The 22,594-nt window shown below is 49.0% G+C and overlaps 1 protein-coding gene across 1 annotated transcript in view; it reads right to left on the reverse strand.

Moving 5' to 3' along the window:
• The window catches only part of RYBP (RING1 and YY1 binding protein), a 44,106-nt gene extending 27,451 nt beyond the window's left edge, over nucleotides 1–16,655 (reverse strand). The window contains exons 1-2 of the mRNA XM_035337666.1: nucleotides 16,385–16,655; nucleotides 15,304–15,429 (exon numbers count right to left, since the gene is read on the reverse strand). Coding sequence (XP_035193557.1) covers nucleotides 15,304–15,429; nucleotides 16,385–16,416 — 158 coding nt within the window. The 5' untranslated portion in view covers nucleotides 16,417–16,655. The remainder of the gene's footprint in view (nucleotides 1–15,303; nucleotides 15,430–16,384) is intronic.
• Between the last annotated feature and the right edge of the window lie 5,939 nt (nucleotides 16,656–22,594).

Genomic DNA, 22,594 nt, shown 5'->3' on the forward strand with positions numbered 1-22,594 from the left:
GAGCATTGTACAATTTCCCTGAAATTTCTATTCAAAACGCAACCACAAAAACGCTGATGAACCTCAACCTGAAGATCTGTTTCACGTAGTATCTGTAATTACACAAGAGTGGAAGATTTCTGCCATTACAGAAGCAATGAGTAGATCCTGCAAGTATAAAGTGGGCAGGATTCTTGGTTTGATCCTATGCTGGCGGGAAAGGTAACAAAGAGGGGAAGGGGAAAGGCACAAGAAGCTGCTACCACACGTATCGTGAAGGAACCAATGTAACAGCAAAAAAAATCTGTCCTGGTAGCTCTGTTTCCTGGAGAGTAGCCACAATACCTCTGTCAATACCACCAAAGTCTTTGTCAGCTTCACAAAAAGCCACGTGCGGTGGCTGGTCTTGTTCACATGCCTTTTCCTGGAACAGCAGAAGCTAAAGATCACATAGGTGGGACCACATCCTGCCCCGAAATCGTAACAGCCCCAGGAAGAAACGCGGCGCCCTTTCAATACGCCGCGTGCCTTAGGCTGTACGGGAACTGCACGGGGCTGTAAGGACAATTTCCCTCAGGAGGACGTTTCTTTTCACCTTACCTGCTATTTTTATAAGCTTGCAGATGACATTATATAATATAACCATTAATTATACTGTTGTTCAGCATAATTCATCTGCAGTGGTTCAAGCTGCTTCCAGTAGTTTAACAACCCAAAGTAAGATCCTCTGACAGATTCGGAGTATTCAGTTCCAAACAAAAGGAAATAAATAAAAAAAAAATCAAAACCCTCATCAGCCCTGGAATAAGGCTGAAAAAAAAAAACAAAAAAAAAAAAAAAAAAAAACAGCTAGTGATCCTGCTGACCAGCCCCACAGCTTCACCAGGCGAAATGAAGAAAAGGAAAGCTAGCAGCTGAAAGCAACTGCTCGCCCAGATGACACAGAGCTGGGCCAGTTGGCAGCCATCTGCACCCCAACACAGTGCCCTTGCAGGGGTTTCTACCTTTCACTACCTTCTACGAGAAGCAAAGCTGGCTCCTGTGGGTTGCTGGCTCCACTGATCCTTCCTGTGCTCTCCTTCCACAGCTTAGCATCCCCGTGACCTGCTCAGCACTGCAGCACCACGTGGCTTCTGCCCTGGTCCTGCAGGCACCGCTTCATTCCTTCTTTCCAGGCCAGAGAGCTGTCACAAAGCGCACTCACCAGATAAATCCTCAACATATTCTGAGCTAAAACTAGTCTGAAATTAAACTTCATACTGCTTTTTTTTTAAATGCATTTTTTTCTCCAAGACACCACACCGACACACCAAGTTCATTTGTTAACACAGCCAAGTAAGACTTCCTCCTAAAGGTTACCTCAAAACCAGTAAGAAACAGAAACATTTGTCTTTTTTGCATCTTACTCATCACAGGTACTACAAGATCTCACTCATCAGCACCCACTGGACCCAGCAGCCCCCTCCCCTGGAAGCGCTCTGTCTGCCCTTTCCATCCCCTCTGCCAGCGCGAAGCTCCCTCGCAAGCTCCAACACAATTCTGCATGCATTATTTATCCCTCTTGCTAAGTCATGCAGTGGGATAATTACTTAACTATTGTAATGATATTTTGCAATGGCTGTACTCTATTATTCTAATTGATTTTCATGGGATTGCTTTTGCTGCATGTTTTGAGCACAAGAATTTATTTTCCTGCAGTACGAAAAGCTAAGTTTATTTTTAATAAAAACAATGTTGATCTATTGCTCACATTTTTGCTCTCCCTGCTAACAACCACTGAATACGTGAGATGTGTTTTTTTTTTCAGAAAACTAGTGAGATAGAAAACAATATATTAACTAATGTAATAATTAACCAGAAAGTGTTTTCCTTACAATAGGATTTCATTTGACTTGTAAGACTCCAGTGGGTGGAACTGCCCAATTTTTTAGAGGTGAGAGACCCACAACCTTTTCACAAAGTAAAAGCTAAAGTCAAAATATATCTGCGTGGTCTTGCTTAACGGCACGCTAAGTTTCATTAAGATAAATGCTCAGCTTCAGATGGGAGAACTCTTAGCACAGCACTACATAAAAATCAGTCCTGCCCGTCCACTCAACAGGACATAAGCCACACACCAGAGCAGCCCAAGAAAACAGCTATTTGTTCCACCCTACCCCCGGGATATTCTTCAGGCTACGCATGATTCAAGATGTACTTGTAAAACTTTTGTGAAGAGATGAATAGGATCTTAAAAAACACAATAGCCCCGGCAGTTTAGAACTGGTAAGAAAACTTCTTTTTCTGCCTTGAGCCAGAAATTCTTCCAGGAGGAGCTTTGCTTTGAGCCACTGAAGATAAAGGAAGGAGAAGGAAAAGCAGCGTGCTGCTGGTAGTCTGCTCATCATACCTTCTGCTCACCTGCCACCTAAATGAGGAAAGGCATGGATACAACTCAGGAGAAGGAATACGGTCTCTATACGTTAAGATCAAAACCCAAGAACTTTACTCAGCAGGAGAAAGAAGAAACTTTTGACAGATGAGGCTCATCGGGAACCAGGACCCTGCCTTACTTTGTGAATACAATGGAGCATGTACTTTGTTTCCTTCCACTTAGTAACAAGATAGCATTTGGGTTGGGTTTGATTGCTACCCATTACATGTATTTAAATTTAAAAAAAAAAATAGTTTTATCAGTCTCAGCACTGCCCTAGCTTCAGAGACTACCAGGACAAGGAAAGCAATGAGAAATCTGAAGGAGTTCTCTGCTCAAACGGGCACAGAACTCTTCCCCAGAGCCTCATTTAGGGCTTTATACAATACAATTCATTTCTCAATTCTTTTTTATCTATTAAAAGACACTCTCTAGAAAAAAAAAAAAAAAATAGTCCTGGAAAAAACGCAGTTATTTTTTTTGTGATCTTGCTTAAGCTTAATGTCATCTTACTCCCATTCTTCTCAGTGTGTCAGCCTCAGACGCCTAACCCAGCTCCTGCAGCTGACAGCCAAGTGCTGCCCTCACTTCTGCAGCCCCTGGACGTGATTCAGAAAAATCCTGTGCGAACAACAAAAGGTCATGCTCTCCCCGTGTGTCAGCTACCTGCCGAACCACGATGAAGTTTCAAATGCTAGCACGTTCAGAAAGAAAGCCACCAACTGTTATTAAACTAATTTCAGAGCAGCCCTCTGGATTCCCACACCCATGACTAAATAAGCACGTTCCTTATGCTGTCTACCTTCACGTAAGAAAAAAAAAAGCCACTCGTGCTTGTTACAGCCTTTTAGAACCACGCAAGCGCAGTACACAGCTGTGCAATCTCCTAACTTTGAATTCAGAGTGCCTGGTTGACAGTGCAAGGCAAGAGGGGAAAAACTAAAGAGACGGAAACAAAACCCAACCACTGCTAGGTGTTATCCCTATGCATTAGAAAAAAATCTGAGAAGTGGCAGAGAAGCGTAACGTGTACCTTATTATGGCCTGCCTTCCATGACTGGCATCTGGCACAAGCATGAGTCTTCCAAGCACAGGTGGTGAGCCTGTCCTCACGTTTCAATTGTTATAAACGCAGAACATTAAGGTGCCATCCCCTATGCATGTACAGAGTAGGCATGATGCTCTGCCACTCTGTTCATTGTTGGCTTTTGTATCAGCGGGCTAACTTGTAATTGGGAAAAAAAAACCATCATCTTCATCCAGGTAAGGAGGCTGTTGTTTATTACCAAGTTTCACTATCGCTTCTCTGAACGCTGGTTGAGTAACAGCGAGTCCCAGCGCAGCGGCGTGAATTCCCAGCACGCTTCCACACAAGCTAGGAACCCACGGGTCTGCACTTCATGCAAACACACGGTCCCAGCCTGCAGAGGTGCTGCGAAGCTGCCATTCCTCCTAACTCATGTAACGAGCCTCAGGGTTTCGCAGTTCGAGCCCTGGTGTCGGCCTGTCCCTGCGGACAGCCCCCCAGCCCCAGGGGCACTAACCACGCTCACCGGAGATGCGTGAGCTCATCTTGACCTCAGAAGTTAAGCAACTCGCAGCTAACTTGCGTCACATCCGCTAACAAGTACTTGGAGTTAATGACTCTTAATTGCTCCCAGAGGACTATATTCCTACACCCACAGCTGAGCGTGCTCCTCGCTCTGCTAGCCCGCGTGTGAAGTTATGCAACTAATGGTGCCTGCCTCTGGTAGCCGTGCGGAAGGCAGCTGCGAGGTTTCACCGGAGCCGAGGAGCGAAGACGTCACCGTTTACGAGGGAGCAGCAGTGGACAAAGCCTGCCCACCTCGTTCCAGGAATCACTTCGCAGCTGTATCCTCACTCGCTTTCTTGCTGCACTTGCTCTTGTTTGGAATGACCATCTCTCTGCCGCTTAGAAATCAGAAGAGTTGTTTTCAAGTCCGACTCCACGTGTAGTTTTTGAGAAAACAGTTCAGGATTTTGTCACGTTTTCCAAAAATTGACTTCGCCTCCTGTAAGCCGCATGCGGGGGGAGTTGTTAGAATTACATCTGCTCGACAGGCAGGTAAGCCAAAGAATGCCATCACCTAGCTGTGATGTGAACAGGAGCTAAAGGGGGAGAGGAGCAGGGCCCAGCTGCCTCGCCTCCCTCTCCCCGCTCCAGACACCCTGCTCAACCCGCCCGGCTCAGCCATGCCTGCTGCCACCATTCCTGCCAATTTCGGTTTCGTTTTGTGTCATGTGGCAATTCAACAGCTCCAGACACCGAGGCACTACTCACGCAGAACACCCAGCCCTGAAATGACACTGGAGTTACTGCAAACACTCCTGCACTCTCAGAGCTGAGCGGCTCCCTGCAGACACCCACCGCAGCCAGGGACAGCTCCTGTGCCTCAGGAAAGCCTGGGCTGGCCCCGGTGAGTGCCCCTGTTTCAGCCTTTATGCTGCTGACAGCCAGGAGCCCCAGCAGGAGCCATGAGGGAGCAGCCCAGCAGTCAGCACAGCCCCACAAGCACACCACAGCACAGCCCCGCAGCCTCTCCGAGCGCCTACCAAGTGCTTTGGCTCCATCCAACCGGACCAACCTTCTCTGGGACCCGCAGGCTTCGTTTCCAGTGGTTTCCCTCCGAGCAAGACTTGCCATCCTCGAATCCAAGCGAGCAGATATCCCCTGCAAAACCAGGGAGCTCTGCTACCAGCAAGCCGAGCGGAGATTAAGCACGTAAGACCGACTCCCTACCGTGAAGCCACACGAGGTACGTGTGAGGGAAGAAGCCCCTACCAGAGCGCATCTTCTCGCAGCTGTGCTCAGTGCTGAAGGTGCTGGCACGCTCCTCCTCTGACGTTTCCTTCGCACTTCTCCGGGTGGGAGAAATCCCACGCAGCTACTTTTTTTCCAAAGACATTTTTGGGTTTATAGAGACCGAAAGTGGAAAAACCACTGGAAAAACCGCCAACAATTTGTGCCACGGAATATAATAGAAATAAATAAATAACCGAGGAAAGCAGCTTTTAGGAGCCTGGCTCTATTCACCAAAGAAGTCCATTCCAGCTGCAGCCACCTGCATTGCTGACAATTTTCCAATGCTCATTTCTCACTGGACTAGCTTACCGGAGTTACACAGCCTACAACTCCTCGGTGACACGATGAAGCTTTACGGACACTCGGCTGCTCCACGGCAGGGATGTTTACAATTTCACACCACAACTTGATGTGTAAGCAGCACACATGATATTTGATCGAATTGTAAAATACCACTCCTACTGACAACACAAGTCTCGCTGCAGAAGACACACCTTAAAGCGGATAAATTAGTCCTGCTTGATTTTCCTACTGCAATGAAGCAGAACACAAAACCCAGTAACATTTTAGATGTCCTTGCTCCTTTGACAAAGCCACTTCTTAGACAAAAGCAGAACCCCAATCCTACAGTTCCTTCAGAACAGGTGTGTAAAAACAACAAAAATGCACATAATTCCCCCAAAACAAGTCTCAATTTTTACGACAAAGTTTTACCTGCTGTAGATTTCCCTATAGCTAATCACACGCTGAACTGGAAGCATCTCATAAAGCGTATTTAATATTTTTGTTAAGTTGATCCACACGCCCATGCCTGCAGCAGGTAACAACTGGCAATGGCTCTGTTTCCCCTCCCTTCTCCATACGGCACCTGTAATAACTCGGTAATAGCAGCAAACAGGCACCAGCGAGCTCCCTCGCTGGATTAGCATCACAGAGGAAAGCCTCTCCTGCCGATGCTAATGATGTGCTCTACCCTGCTATCCCCAGGAGACAAATGACTGAGCTGGCTGATTGACTCCATCACGGGGCCATCGTCCATCAATGTATTGCCTCCTTTATTGAAATCTCAGCTCGGGAAGAGAAAGTGCTCGTACCGCTTCGGGAAAACAGTGGAAGCGCTTTCAGAATAAGAGCTCCAAGGCACAGAATCAGAGCCAAATGTTTCAGCAGAAACACCCGTTTCCAGCAACCCCAACATATATATGTGTGCTTTGTTCAACCAGGACAAAAAAGATTTACGTCCTTATGCTAGTCCAGGTCTTCTGGTGGTGCTGGGTTTTTTGTTTGTAAAAAGAAGAATTAAACACCTACTATAGGCATAATTTACGTGGTCAAGCTAAAACAGAGTGAATACAGCCATGCAGATTAAAGAAGGGAACCTTGAGGGTTTTTAGCTACCTGATTTGCTAAGAGGTGAATTGCAGCTCCTCGTACACAGGCTCAAATGACACTAATGCGGTATTATCCCCACTGACACCTGCAAACAGAACTGAACACATACAGATCTTTCTCATTTATCTACTACATTGATAATAACCCGGAAAAAAGAAAAGGAGGGATCTGTTCAATTAGGGACTACCCCTGTGATTTCAGAAATGCTGCACATTCTGCAGCAGGCACAGGACACGGGCACTAAACCCCATCCAACGTGGGTCCAGCAGTATTCTGATCGACTTTCTAATACAGTCCTCCCACATCGTAGGTCCACTTCTGCGATTTGACTATGTCAAATTGCACACAAATTACCCAGCTCCACCTGCACAAAAATAATTTAGTTCAGGAAAAATTTCTGATTATAATCAGTCTCACATTTGTCTGCTCAACAATATAAATCTGAAGTAGGCAGTTTTATCTCAGGCGAGACATTTTGTCTCACTTAGCACCTCTGCACGTTACAAGCAATCCATCATAACTCTGAAATCCCAACGAACAATCTGCTGCAGAAAACACATCTAAATATTTATTCCTTTCTTGCCCCTAAAGGGACTCCGACGAGTCTGATAAGACCCTCAAGCTCGAGTTCCTGGAACTCCTGGAGATATCCAAGCATTAAGTTGTACTTCTGGAAGTTTGCACCTCCGTATCGCAGCTGACAAAAAGCACACGCTGTGCTAACTTAAACACGGAACAGCCCAGCTCTCAGCAAAGTGCTCAACAATGTGGGTTCAAACTGTGCATCAGCCGAAGTTACAATCAATTTAAAAATCAGAAGACTTCTGCTTCTGCGATCCTTAATTTGCAAATTTTAGTATTCTGATCCTCACAGCACAGACTGTTACTCCGCAGTCACAGGCCAGCATCCCAAGCAAGACACCGTACTTCTCAACATCAGCTCTCCTGGTTTCAGGATCTAAACTTGAGATCTGTACAGCCCCTTTTCCTCACGTAAATCCCGGACTGCTTATTAACAGAAGATTAACTGTGGGTCTACTTTTCCCTTTCAGAAACACGGGCAGCACCTTCAATAATAGAACACCGTCAAACAAGATCTGATTTTATCCAGTTGGTTTTGTTTCTTTTAAGGAATTAAGATCCACCTCTGAAGATACCGAGATAGCGAGCAGGCAGCGAAAACACTCTAGGCCAGCAAGAACTGATGCTTTTTCTCCTTTTTGATCCTTTTTCTCCTTTTTGATCCTTTTTCTCTCTGAGGCACTCAGAATTACCATCTTCCCAGTGCTTAACAGTGAATTTGTTGACATACCAATTAGCAGTCTTCTCCAAAGAACACGTTCCTAATTAATAGCTGGCTTATGGGAAGAACAGCGCTGAGGATTTGGTCATACCTCCAGACATAACGAAAGAGCGAATCGAGCTGTGGTTGATATACAGGAAAATCACTGTAGTTAGCAGATGCAACCTGCAAAAGGGACTTCCATAAGCAAAATGGGCATTTTTACCTATTTCTGTTATACCATCTAATCCTGGACATCTGCTTACAGTAGGGATATATATTCAGGATATGAATATTTGAGTAAAAATGCCGAAATCTCTCCTTTTGCCTTGGGAATAAGGAAAGCGCAAAGAGATGCCAGGTGCCGCTGCAAGACGCAGGCACATCTGTAGTTTGTGTGAGTCTTATTTCAGGTCAGAGCTGCGTGTTACGAAACTCCAGCACACCTTGCAAGTGACCTACATTGTGGAATTAAAACCCACTAACCTACAGAACCATCTGAAAGCCCACAAAATAGGTCAGTGGGTTTCCTGGTAGGAAGAATTACACAGACAAGACGATGCACACCTAACAAAGAACACTGAGATTGAGCCCTTCACCTAACTAACGCAGGACCACGCCGCAAATCCTATTTTTTACCCTGCTGCCACCATTGCGTGCAGGCGGGATTTCCCACAAGCAACACAAACTTCTTTGATTCTCACTGAGGGACCCTGGAAGAAGCCTGCTCTTTCAGGTCTGGTGAGGCAGGGAGGAAAGGAGCAGCCCCACATGCAGATGCTACAACAGCGAAGCTGTGTAAGTAATTCACAGTCCTGAAGCAGAGGGGGCCTTGCAGTAGCCAGAGAACAAGTGACACCTGATTCATAACCAGCAGCAAACCGGCCTGGAGTTATGGCAGAGGTGCCCGAGCACAAAGTCTGGATAGAGACAGCCAAAATAATTCATCTGGCCCACAGCACATTCTCTGACACCTTTCATCCCTCCAGGGTCTCGGGTCACAGGCATTGTTTTCAGAGACCTAATAATTCAGCCAAAACAGAGCCCCACAGCACTCGGGGTTGTTGGGGAGTGTTAATATGCAGCACACGACAGTAAGGCAAGATCGTGCATGAGCCAAGGGTGTCCACAGAGAACTGCTCCTCGCATCCACCACTTCTCTCCTTGCAGCTACTCCTCAGGGCGATGCTGTACAAAAACGTTCCTATTTCCAGGTCGTACGAGGTCCCAGCTATTTGATGAACCTGCATCAGGACACAAGACACGCCGATCCTGCAGCTGGACCAGCCTTTCCACAGCCAGCTGCCAGGAGCAGCAAACAATCCGGTGGGTTTGAGACAGGCACGCAGAGAAAGCCATGCTGCATTCCTCAGCCCACGAGTCCTGCACGAGGACCTGCAGAGAGCGAGGCCCGCGTCCCACTGGATGCGATGTCTGTTCTCGGCTCTAGGAGAAAGTTGCGTGCCCTCTCCTCCCACACGCGCATGCATACTTTGATTTAGATTCCTGTCTCCAAAAAAAGCAGTCTATGGAGGAAGGACAAAATGAATAATATCCACGGCATACTATCGATGACAGATTAACACACTCAGCGCCACAGTTTATCAATTAGACCTTTAGACTGTCTCCAGTGGAAACACGGGACGGAGCTTTAAATTGTACCACCTGTGATCATTTAACCCAAACGTGTAACCAACATGAAAACTGTAATACACCTGAGCATTTTGCTATGCTATTAAATGTATTTTTTTCTTCCTAGTACAAAAGGACCACAACAGGTACAGTTAGTATGCCTTACCACTAGCTTTCTTCAGGACCAGAAAGTGGTAGAAGAGTCACAGCAGCCAACACAGCCCTGCTGTGCTCATCACCTACAGCATTTCAGGTACCCAAAGCTGGAAACTAGAGCTAGGAGCCATCCCAAGATACTCCACATCGATGCAGAGGATCCTCCCTGCTCAGAACGATTCCCCAGAGGTGCTGAGGCCCAAGAGAAAAAAACTACATTTGTGGTAATGAGATCATCAATGCCAGACCCAAACACCAGCAAAGAGCAAATCAGGACACAACTCGTACTCCTTCCAGCAGCCAAAGCACAAGAGACTGATCCTATGCCAGCTTTCTGCCTGCACCAGTATGACAGATAATACCAGATCTGAAGCTGAATAGCTTCATCCGCTCAGATGAAGTCTTAGAGACTACGGCTATGCTGGTTAGAAAAGCATACCGTGAATCTGTACAAGCAGACAGCTTATAATGGCTCATGGCTGATGCATTTCGGGTCTGACAATGTAAGGCATGAAGTCCAATGGTGTGGTGTATCATCAAAGCACAGCCTCAGAATTCAGGTCTTGCTGGGAACAATCAGCATTTTCTGCTTGTGAAGGGCTGATTGTATGTAAGATGCGCAGAAGGCTCCTATTCTTAGCTCCCGTGCCACAGTGGGTTTGCCAAACTTAGCAAAAGTACTCTTCATCTACAAATTCAGAGAGTAAGAGCCAATTAGTTTTAGACAATGCTGGTAAACAAGATTTGAGAAAACCGTGGTCTGAAGAGCTCCCTACATGCGGTCGAACATTTAGCAAACACGTGTTGTGAATCCCAGCGCTCAAAGTGACCGAGGCACGATTACGTTGCTCTCATCCATTACCAACCGAGCAGTCCCCAAGCAGACTCAGCCTCCAGACCCAGATGGCCCAGGGGGCACGGCTCCGGGCTGGGACAGACCTCGCTGCACTCCCCTACAGCTGCCATTTAACTCCAATGGGAAAAGCAGAGACGAGTCACACACGGTCCTAAACAGCCAATAAATAAAGCTAATATTCTAGAGAAGAGCACCAGCTTCCCTTCCCCAACAGCTCTTTCTACAACTCCCTACTCCATTTTTATAGGTATAGCCCACTCGAAAGGACAGCCCTGATGCAAAAATAAAACCCTGTCTAACGCAGGTGAAAGATATTTAACTTTAAAGAACTGAATGAAAACCACTTTGCTTCTAATCCACACCACAATGACACACCAGCACATGTTTTTAGAAGGGTCCTGCTAATAGATGGCAAATAAGCAGGGCACATATTAGCTCTACAAAGGCTGGGCTCCTAAGCCTGATTCCTCATTCCAGGAATAGCAGGACTATCTGGTGTCTATTCTGGTCAGCCCAGCCTGGGTACAGAACAAGAGTACTTGCACTGGTGACACGGAGCAGCTGATGTCCTTCAAGGTGCTAGCTTAGATACTGCAGACATGCAAAGGAATTTTCTGAAGAACTGAAGAGGAAGGAAGACCAGCATCCAAGGGACCTGCTCCACACAAAACAAAATTAATTTTAAAACTACGCTGCTTGGGCTCCCCTCAGAAGTATGGCAGAAGAGTGAAACACTACTGATGGACGCTCCTTGAGCACTCCACAATGAAATACACGTTCATCTCCCCATGCAACCTCCAAATCACACACGTTGGGTATACAGATATTAGCAACAGATACAACAGAAATGCTTATTACTAAGCGTATGCCTTCCAGAGGACATGTATGCTACAATTTATTATTTTTCTATTAAAAAGTCTCCTTTTTTTCTTCTTAATTTGCACGTTAGGTGTCTAATTGCTGTTCTCGCACCTTTTGGTGGCTACTTTCAGAATGTTTCTCCAAATCAAGGTGCATTCACTATAAAGGACATGAAGCTCAGATAGCAAAGTGCTTATCCTCAAGTTAGACAAAATCCACCATCAGAGAAGCTCCGCTGCCACCTCGCACTGCTTGCCTGTTAAACCAAATGGAAAACTGCAGAAAATAACTACCTGTGAGAAATCAGAGGGAAGGGGGGATAATCTGCTTCATAAAGATGCTTTAAAGCACCCAGAAACATTCCGCACAGCCATGCCTGGGAGGAGAGAGAAAGCTACAAGTGCATAGGAACACCACATATGTGAACCAGAAGAGAAAGAACGGGGAAGAGGAGCAAGAATACCATAAAGAAAAATAAAGGGAAAGAGGGAGACGGTCTCACACAGGAACCTACAACTCCCCTTAATAGGAAATGCAAGGCCAAATTCTGCCCCAACATTCTCAGGAAATCCCAAGTAAACTTTCTTTCCATGTTTGAAGTAGTAATGGGTATTGGAAGGGAACGTGTGTTTGCGGAGCGAAATTCCCAGCAGAAGTTTTAATTCAACTCTTCCTCTGTGCTCAGGAACTGACGGGGCTCTAGCAGAGCAAACCGCCAGGACAGCCAAAGGACACAAGTGGAAGCAGTGACTAGCACCAGCTCCCTGAGCCATTACACCAATACAGAAACCTCCAGGAAAGAAAATTATTGCGAACCCCAGCAAGCACATTACCATTATTCATTCCCAAGCCAGCCAATTAAATTGTCATCTCGCTGAACTGGATGTCGTGCTGAACACAGCCTGCATCTTTGCTGTTAGCCTCTGAGAGGAAAACTTAAGGAAAACTCAAGATGCTCCATACTCGAAATACTTGCCTAAGTACAGAGAAATTAAGTTTAACCATAAAAAAGCAAGGGTAGAGTTGGGGAAAGTGTGCTGGCGACATGTAACAAATTCAGTGTTCAAGTACTACAGGTTTAATATAATATTTGCCTGAAAACTCTCAGTTCTCTTGAGATGGATTTGACTTTTTTTTTTTTTTTTTTTTAAGTCTGAAATATTTACAAACAATCCCTTGAAAAAGCATTCAGGGGCAGCTTAACTGTTTAGCACCTACACTGATTTTATTTGGTACATCAACTCTAAGAGCTGCTGTACGTAGCTAAAGCTGCTTTTATGAGAGCCTATGGAAAGGGGATAGTTGGATCGGAGAAAGTACAAATTCTGCAGGCTGCCAGCCACCCCTCCCACACACACCACACGAAGATTGTATCAAGTCTGAAAAAAACACATGCGCGGTAAGAATTAGCTAACAGCCTAACGAGTTCTCAAATAGGAGAATATTTGTCCGCCAGAGTAAATTCTACAGCAAATAACTGACTTCATGGGGGGGATGTAGGTCATACCAGATCTTATTAAAATACTGAGCATACTGTTATTTCCCACTACAATTTGATGAAAACCAGTTGCCTCATCACATCTACAATGTCCTTCTTTCACTACTCTATTGAGTTGATTTTTGTTGTTGTGTTTTTTTTTTTTTAAGTGAGTTTGGTAAGTTTCTGTTAAGTGTTACCAAGCCAGCCCTAATGAAGCACGGTGGTTTTAAGTGGGGATAGGTGTCATCAACTCGTCAAATTACAACTTAAAGGTCAAGCCCATCTCATATTTTAAGTAATAAATTATCAATCATAACTCACTAGGTTTTCTTCCACCAGTGGCTTATTAAAAAATTCTGATGAATTTCCCAGCCATTGCCTTGTACCTCACATACTGCAACGCTCAGAGCAACACCACAACAAAGAGCTCTGACCTCCCAGGTCTTCTCAACGCACCAAGTTCGCTCAACATTCAGCCCCTCCTGCTTTCGGTTAGATTTATTCACAAATCACATAAATATGCAAGAAGACATGATGGTCCATTGAATATTTAGAATACTTTCTCTCAAACTCCACAAACAAAAGCAATTTAAAAAGCAGCAAAAATGAATAGAAAGCTGATGAATTAAATGAATTAAAATTAGAAGCCATTCATAAGAGTCTATTAAAAGCTAAGCAGAAGTACAACGTTCTAGACATGAGGATCACATCTGGCAAGTAAGGCTACAGTTCTTAACCTGAAACCAATTGCTATCCCTTTTAAGGGCCCTTTAAAAGAAAAACATCTTACTATCTCAACAAACCTTTTGAAACTTCTCATTAAAAAATAAAAAAAAGGGGAGGAAAAAAAAAAAAGCTTTCTGCTCTCAAAATGAATGTCAGTATGGTGGCCAAATGAAAATGATCTGGTAGAATAGCAGATACAATCCATGTGGACTCCTACATCTCATTAAGACTCTCCTCCTACAAACACTCGTGCACATGCTCGACATTATGCTGTGAGAACTTTCAGCGGCTGCAAGGCTGCACCATGCTGTAGCAGCACAGTTAAATACCAGGCAACTGCAGGAGCAACGTGTTTTACCTGAATCGATGGGGAAGCCAAGACAACAGAAACCCACAGAAATCAAGCACGCTTTGAAGGTTTAGTTGCATGACAAAACAAGATTGAACAAAGCCAGCGAAGAATCAGATCTACGCGTACAGACGTACAGAACGCTACTGTCCCGAAAGCCCAGACCTTATTCAATGATGTAAAACGATTTTAAATAGCATAGCTAAGTTCAACACTGCGGCATATTCTGTAAAACGTGTAGGGATGGATACCTGTAATCAACACGCATCGTGAAGCACACAGCAAAGTGCTACAACTCCATTGCTGTAACTCAGAGAGCTTCCATGGCCCAAAAGCACGCTCCCCATTAAAAATGAAGGCACTTCGCACTGTTTAAAGCACAGTGTGAACAGTAACTAACCAAAAACACTTTAACCTCCTTTGTCAATCAAGTCAAGACACCCAAGTCACAAGAACAGCCCGCCCATGAGGGCATCTCAACGCGCTTTCAAAGAACAAAAATGACACCCTTCGCAACGCAGGTCTTACAGACAGCTTCCCTGACAGAAGAGTAACGTGAACTCAAATTCGGGCCGTACAGCATTTACAAAAAGCAAATCAGAAGACAACACCATAGAACAAATCAGAAGAAAGAGAAAAAAAGCAGACCGCCACGTGCCTATTTCAGCACCAACTAGTACTTCCAGAACCAACTTTCTGAACCAATTAAATGGCAAAAGCGCAATTTTGGGGTTTTAGGAATTAAATTAGCCACTGTACGCCAGCTGCACAACCTCGCAAAGACTTCCAGTTACTCAGCATAAGGCAATCAGAGAGAACTGACAGCTAGAGCTTTCAGCAACCCGCACCATTCCCACGAAAGCCGATTCCTTTGAGATGACAACAGACAGAGAGATCAACATCTCAGGAAGGGAGTTGTTGTTCTTGTGGCATCCTTGGTTTCAGCTGTTTCCCTTCTCACTCCCTAATCCTCAGTTATTTTTTAATCCCGGGGAAAACACAGGTAGATCTCTCCCCAAAACACACAAAACCATCGCCCCCAAAACACAGCCCGAACATTTTGGGTTGCCTGCAGAGCTTTAAGAAGTCTTTCTCACAATAGCAACAGAAAAGCACGGAACAACAAAAAGATTCAGGTCGCTGCCACAGTCTTGAAGCACGTTTTCCAGGTCTAATTAAGCGCTTGAAAGAGAATTTTTAAAAACCACAATATTTTAAACGGGGACAGCCGGGACTACATCTCAGGGAAGGGGGGGGGGAGCACGAACAACAGGGATCTGGAAAAGGGTGGAAATCAACAAGTCAACATAACCAAAGGCAGGGCTGAGAGCCGGGGTTAAAGGTGGGCATTACCTCGTGGAGGTGCCTTTCCTGACATCGCAGATGCTGCATTTGAAGGCTTCGGCGCTGTTCCGAAAGGTGCACACGCTACAATCCCAAAAGCCTTCGTCGGCTGCAGGTTTGGCTTGCCTTTTTGGCCTTGAGGAGGGAGAGGGAGAGGGAAAGTGTGTGTGTGTGTGTATGCGTGTGTTTGGGGAGGAGGAGAAAAGAAGCAGGAGGAGGAGAGAGAGGGGAGGAGGAGAGAAGGAAAACACACACATTAGAAACCATATTACACAGCCCTCCAGCCCAGCGCCTTCTCCTGCCCGCCCCGCTCCCCCCCGCACACCGGGGGTCGCCGGAGCCCCGCGGGGGCCCGCAGAGGTGCGGGGCGGCGCCGTGCCCCAGCCCCCCCCCCCCCCCGGGCCAGGCCGGGCCGAGCCGGGCCGGGCCCCCCTCGCCCCCCGGCCCCGGGGGCGCCGCCGTTGGGGCGGAGGCAGCGCCGTTGGGGCGGGGGCCGTCTCCCCCTCGCCCTCCTTTTTCGGAGGGGCGGGCGGCGAAGAGTTTGAAGGCCGGGAGGCGTGTTCGGCACCCGCCCGCCGCCTCCACCTTGTTAAATCTCCCTTTGTCTGGGAGAAGTGAGTGTGCGGGGCGGGAGTGCGTGTGCGAGCGGAGCCGCCATGGCTGCTCTCACACCACAGCAGCCCTGGCACCGGCGGCGGGGAGGCACGAACACTTCTCCTCCTCCTCCCGCCGCTGCCCTTCCACGCTCCCCTCCATCTTAGGAGCCTCCCTCCGAGCCCGCAGCCACCCCGCGGGGCCGGGGCGGCGCGGAGTTGGCCCACCTGGCGGGGCGGCGCGGCGGCCCCCCGCCTCTCCTCCCGCCCGCCCTCCCTCCATCTTAGGCGCCCCCTCGCCGCCGCCCGCCCGCGGCGGAGCGCACGCACACCGCTGCCAGCCAGGGGCCTACCCCCGAGCCGCCGGCCCCCGCCCGGCAGCGCCGGCCCGCCGCCCCCTCCCCGCGCTCACCTCCATCTTAGGGGCCCCTACCCCGACTCTCTCCCCCCAACACCTTCCCCCACCCCAAGCCCGGCCGCCCCACCGCCGCTCTCACCTGGTCGGGCTCTTCTTGTCGCCCATGACCATGGATCGGGGCCGCCCCTGCCCTGCGCACAAAGAAAGCCGCGAGGGGGAGGGCGGGCGGGTGGAGGGGAGGGCGACGGGGCTGCCTGCGGCCAGCGGGCTCCGGGCTGCTCCTCACCCCCGCGCCGCCGCCGCTCCTGCCGCTGCCAGGCTCCGCTCCAGACTAGCAGCGCAGCCCGGCGCCCTCCCTCCCTCTCCTTCTCTCTCCCTCCTCCTCCTCCTCCTCCTCCCCGCGCCGCTCCGGCGGGCGGAGCTCGCCGCCGCGCCGCGGCCAATGGGGGCGGCCCCGCCGCCAGCCCCGGCGGGGAGCGGAGCGGAGCGGGGGGCGCCCCCCTCGCCGCGGGGTCCCACCCCCGGGCCGGGGAGAGGCCGGCGGGGAGCCCCGGGGGGCTGCGGAGCCGGGGCTGTGCCCCTCGGGTTTGGGGGGGGGGGGGGCTGCACACAACCACCCCCCCAGCGACGGGACCCCACGGGCGGGGAGGTTTCTTTGAGCCGGAGGCGACCCCTTCCCTTCTATTCCCTTCCCTTCCTTTCCCTTCCCTTGTTCCCCCAGGACCGCTCCCCGCCCGCCCGTCCCCCCGAGGGGCTCGGGGCTGATGGCGGAGGCGCCTCCACCCCGGGGCCCGCAGCAGGGCGATGCCGCCCCTGCCCCACCGAGGGACGGGAAGGCCCCGGGAGGTGTAGGGCCGCTCCCCCCGGCCCTGGAAGGGGCAGAGGTCCCGGGGGGAGGAAGGCAGGCCGGAGCATGCCTCCTCCTGCCGTGTGGGGAGCGGGACGTGGCCCACAGGGTGCCCACAGGCAGCCCCGAGGGGCAGGGGGGCACCGCTCGCCTCAGGGTTTCCCTTTCCTGGGGTACCTGCCTCCTTTGCCTTCACCGGCACCTCAACAACTGCCTTCACCAATTCCCTTCTCTCTTTGGGTCAAGTCCCCAACCCAAGCAGAGGCTGCTCTGAACTTAAGGCGTTTTGACAGCATTTCCCTAGTCTTTGTGCAACATCCTCATCGATCCATTGCAGATCCATAAGCGCACTTCACCAGAAGGCACAAGCCACGGGTCTGCAAAACTCCTGAGGCGGCAAAGAGTGGCTCTTCCCCAGAAGCTCAGCCCCAGGCCTGTGCTATGCCTGCTCCATGGGCCTGGAGAAACGCTTCTGGGGTGGCTGGGGGTGGCAGGTCGAGGACAAGCCCTTGTCACCCTCATTGAACAACCCCTCAGTGTCCCCTTTAGCAGCTGTGCGAGAGGACATGGGGGCGAGGGGCCGGGAGTGAACGGCTGGAGAAGGACCCAGGGTGGCTCCTGGTTTGTGCGGGTTCCAAGCATTCATGTTGTTACAATCCAAGCAAGAGCAGGCATGGCGCAGAGCATGTTTTTTCCCCCGTTCCCTCATCTTACAAAGAGCAAAGAATAAAGACAAAAGTTGGTTCAACTCTTCGTAGCTGCACAAGTGCAAGACGTAGAGGACAGGCATTTTTTTCCGCTGTATTTTCCCACTTTTTCAGTGGCAACAAAGCCCAGTTAGCTCCTGCCAGTGACTTCACCCCAGACAAGAAATACAGCGTAGTCAGGAAGGAGCCCGCAGGAGTGGGGCTGCAGGGAATGGATGAAAATGGGCTGAACAAAGTTAACCCCTGGCAGAGTACAAGGAAAAAAAAATACTTAAAAAGCAAACCAATGTAAGGGACTTAAGACAGGATATGCTCTCATGACAGGACAAAAGCATAACCATGTCCTGTGCTTTAAAGCATTAGCAATCTGGAGTCGTTCACCGTCAGAGGTTTCATCCCCCTCCAGCAGTGCCCACTGAGCAGCCGCACGGTGCTGACTGTCACGTCTCCATATTGAAGGGCTGCATGTAATCCTCTCACCGTGCCCAGTTCCCCACATCCACACACAGGTACCTTAACCCTTGCTGGCACCTCCACTCACTCCTTGAACCATGGTTTGTGCAGACAAAGACTTCAAATGACTTTTTCGTACTCCGTGCAAGTTTCCAAACAATACGGCGAGAAGCAGACATACTCCGAGGGCAGAGTTAAGGTTGTGTAATTATCACATGTAGGAAGTGTCATTTTCCCATTGCATCTGCTGTTTTCCAAACATTTTTGCTCTTTTAGATTGTAGCAGCAATGTTTGCTTCAGGAATCTGTGTGGGAACAGTCACTCAGCAGCAGTCACAGGGGTATGCTGAGCACAAAGTCCCCTTGTGCAATTGCTACCAGAACTGCACTGCAGTGATGTCTACGGGCACAACAATAACATGTTTGGGGACAACATCAGCAGAGAACCTGGGAAGAAGCACACAAAGGCAGAAAGTCCTGAAACTTCAACTCAGAAGCAGGTCTGAGCACTGCCTGCCTCCCATTTTCTGCTACAGCAAGAGGAGGCTGCAGCTATTTACCTTAGTTCTCTGTTACCACATTAAACAGAGCAACGGCCACGGCAAGCACAGAGCGAGTTATTGTGGAAACGCAAAGGAGCTATGGGACATTTTTAGAAAGCAGCTTATCTCCTCAAAAAGTTTCAGGGTTGCTGTATTCATAGCAAAAGTTGTTTTCTTTCCAAAAACCCACTACATCCTTTATTATCAATTCCCCTGGAAACCTTCCTTCCTCAGCAAGTAAGTTTTCAAAGTCACATGGTAAAAGCTTGGCAACCTCTGGACAGTGTGACTTCATTTAATCACGTACATCCAACAGGAGGTAATCATTCCCGGTTTATTAAACACTCCTCAAGTAGCAATTAGGTCTCTCTACCTTCACAGGCCGGATGGCAAAGCTGGGATGGTTCCTGGAGCTGCACCGTGACTGCGGATGGGTCCAGCCGAAGCTCCAGAGCTGCTGCAGACCTTGGGAAGCGCTTCCCTCTTAACCCCTCCAGACACCAAGAGAAGAGCCATTTGTGGAAATTAAAGCAACCTCAATTGTAGCTGTGCAGGTAGGGTGTTTATTTCACGCCACGTTGCTTGCACCGTGGAATTACCCTGCCTGCCTCAGAAGTCGCCGCGATGGCGTGGGCAGCATACCCTGCTGAGCATCTGGCGATTTTTAATGGAGTTCAGGCTCTCGCACGCTCGCGAGGCAGCCTTGGGCAAGTCATTTAGCACTTCTTCTCATTAACTCCAACACTCTTGATTTGAAAAGTGAATGCAGTAAATTTCTAAGCTCACACATAAATCCATGGCACCAGTTGTAAAACCGAACTCATTCCAGCCAAATATTTTGGACTCCTTGTTGGTGGTGAATCTAGCTGAAGAAATTCCTGCCCGTGGATCCAGAAGATGCCACTTTCTCAGCAGTACCGTGTTCAACCTCTTGCTTCAGAGCTCTCCCAACTGCAAGAGGATGCTGTTAATCCACATCTTTCCACCTCTCCCCTTCCCCCATCACGTGCATTTTAAAAAATGAAGGTCTTGCACAGAGCCGCTGGCTGCGGACGCTTCCCAGGCACGACCCGAGATGCGGCAGCCCCTCACCCTCGCAGAGCCACCTCCCTCGCCCCGGCAGCACCGCAGCTGCTCCTGCTTCTGAGCTCCAGCTTGGAGAGCAGGCGCCGGTCCAAGGCTCCAGCCTGCACCTCTGCAGCTGGCCAGAGATGCTCAGGGCACGCTGGCGGCTCTCCCACCCCGAGCTGAGCATCCCCCAAACAGCCTCTGCAGAGGGGAAAGAGCTCCGAAACCTAGGGTACCGAGAGCGCAAGGATATTTCCATGCACCTGGACCGCTCGTATACATGGGTTTAAAAACAAAGCAGGACGCTACACACCCAGCCAAAGTCAGTATTTGTGCATAGGGTTCAATGCCAAATATAAATATTAACTCGAGCTTCTCGGCCCCGTTAGTCACTGTGGTAAAGATACATTTTTGTGATTTTGCATCAGATCTGCGTAACTTCTCAGAAGTGACTGCTGTCCTCAACAGCCTGAATTCTAACCACTTGTAAATGAGTTTTCTGTTGGTTTAACAGGGAATTTGTTACACAGGAATTGGAGTCGGGCTCAGGACACAGGGGTCCCTATGAGTTTAGCCAAAGCTAAAAGGCTCAGAAGTGATGCTCTGGGGCAGGAAAGTTGTGTCTCACCGCGTGATTAGCACCTTCTGGTAGAAGTGGGTGAAAAGGGAAATCAGCAATTGAGGGTGAAATGGTGAGCCAGCTACAGCAGGCAGCGTTCACTTCATTGTGCCCAACACGTCCCGCTGAATGGGGTTACATGTCTGGCCTCCCCAGGCTTCCGAGGTGGGGAGAAGACATCAAGGGGCGGAATGAAAAGAGGCTGTGTGAAAGCCGGTGGCCCCCACGCAAACTGGAGTGATGTTTGCCATACAGTAAGAGCATCCTTGGCAAGGGAAGCGGGAGCCGGCGCTCAGAAGCCTGGAAGTCTTCACCACAAAACAAAACACCAAACCGGAGAGCACGCGTTAGCCAGAGGCGCTGGTGGCCAACTAACCGCGCCCTCCTCTGCTTTCAAAGCACAGCGTTAGCTGCCACTGGTGCCAGCAAGAAGTCAGGAGGAAACTACTCTTGGAAATGTCACTTAGCGCTAGACAGGACCTTTAAAAATGTGGCCTGGGCTGAGTTTGTAGGCTTTTGGGGAATGCGTTGCGCTAGGAGTTGTGTAAACACAGACCTCGCTGATGGATGGCCACCGTGCACCGCCGAGCTTGATGCATGCTCCTGCAAAACACACCGAGTTAACAAGGGAGTTGGGTTAATACAGAGGCACAGAGACTTTGCTGATAGTTGTGGGAGAGAAGCAAATGATAAGAGAGAGTTCCCACACAGCATGCCATTTTCCAGACTTCAGCGAAGACTCTGGTACGCTGTCAGATGGGATATTTTTAGCTGAGCTGGGAGCACAGGCATGGCACGGTAGGCAAGGGATGAGGCAAGGAGAACCACTGGCGTGACTTACCTCCTGGAAAGAGAAATGTCAAGCCGCAGGTATCAGAACTCCCAACAAACAGAGACAAGGAAGCATTTAATGGCACTGTGCAGGGCGCAGGCAAGATCCTGTTGGAATTGCCATTCTCCAGGCAATTCTTGACAAAAACTTGCATGCGGGCTGGAACAAGCCCAGAGGAGGGCTTCTAGGATGGTCAGAGTAGTGGGAAGCATGTTTTATAAGAGCAGTCCCTACGAGTTCAACGTGCTCAGCCTGGAGAAACAAAGGTTGCAAGGGGATATGGCTACTCTCTGATAATACTCTGGGGAAGGAGGCAGCACACTGGGGCAACAGAAGAGCTAACAGACAAGAACGAAGAGCACCACTGAGCTGCACTGGCCACGTAGGCTGGGAATCAGACATCTGCTTCTAACCTTCGGAGGAGCAAGGAACAGAAACAGCCTTGCCATGGGAGGAGCAAAGGCAGGCGATGTCAATATGGACCTTGATCGCTTGCGGGAGGAATTGCATGGCAGAGCAGCTGCCCCGGTCCCTCCTGCCCCTGGGATCCCTGTGGGATCGGGTAGTGCATCTCCTCCTCACCCGCTGCTCTCACAAGGGGAGAGGAGAGGTACAGGAGGAAGAGAGCTCTTCATCCAGCTTTTGCCTCTAGAAATGGATTTCTCAAACACCCTGGGATTTCCAATTTGCTTCTAAATTTGGAACGTGTTTTTTGCCATCCCAGAAAACCTAAAACTTCCTCTGTTCGGCAAAATAAGGGTCTCTTTAAAGTTCTCTTTTAATATAATCTATTTATAGATGGTCTTTCATGGGTTCTTTGGAAAATAGTTTTAGAACTGAATTAGCAAGTGATCAAATGCCGACTATCAGGAACTTCAAACAGCAAGCCAAAAACTTTCTATCAGAAACAGCCTGCCGAAGAACAACTTAGTAGAAAAAGGATCTGAAAGATGAGGAGCAATATGCAAGCAAGAGCTGGTGCCAAGAATCCCAGGGTCTGCAAACCCTTAAAATGCCAGACAGGCAGGAGCAGAAAACAGCCTGAAAAGGTAGGGAGGCATAAAAAGCTGTGTGTGCAACAGCTTTAAAGACAGAACTCAGCTGAGGGAAAGGAAAGCCAACAAAAAGCAGAGGCACCAGCACAGCATCCTGCATGCTGTATTGTACAGATAGCGAGGGCTGTGCAATTTAAATCTGTAATCCCTTCCCGAGCAAAGAGGCTTTTGCAATAGCGCAATCTGGATGTCACCAGCATATGAATAGGCATCTTGGGACTGCTCT

The sequence above is a fragment of the Oxyura jamaicensis genome, chromosome 12 (genome assembly GCF_011077185.1).
Source record: "Oxyura jamaicensis isolate SHBP4307 breed ruddy duck chromosome 12, BPBGC_Ojam_1.0, whole genome shotgun sequence".
Lineage (NCBI taxonomy): Eukaryota > Metazoa > Chordata > Aves > Anseriformes > Anatidae > Oxyura > Oxyura jamaicensis.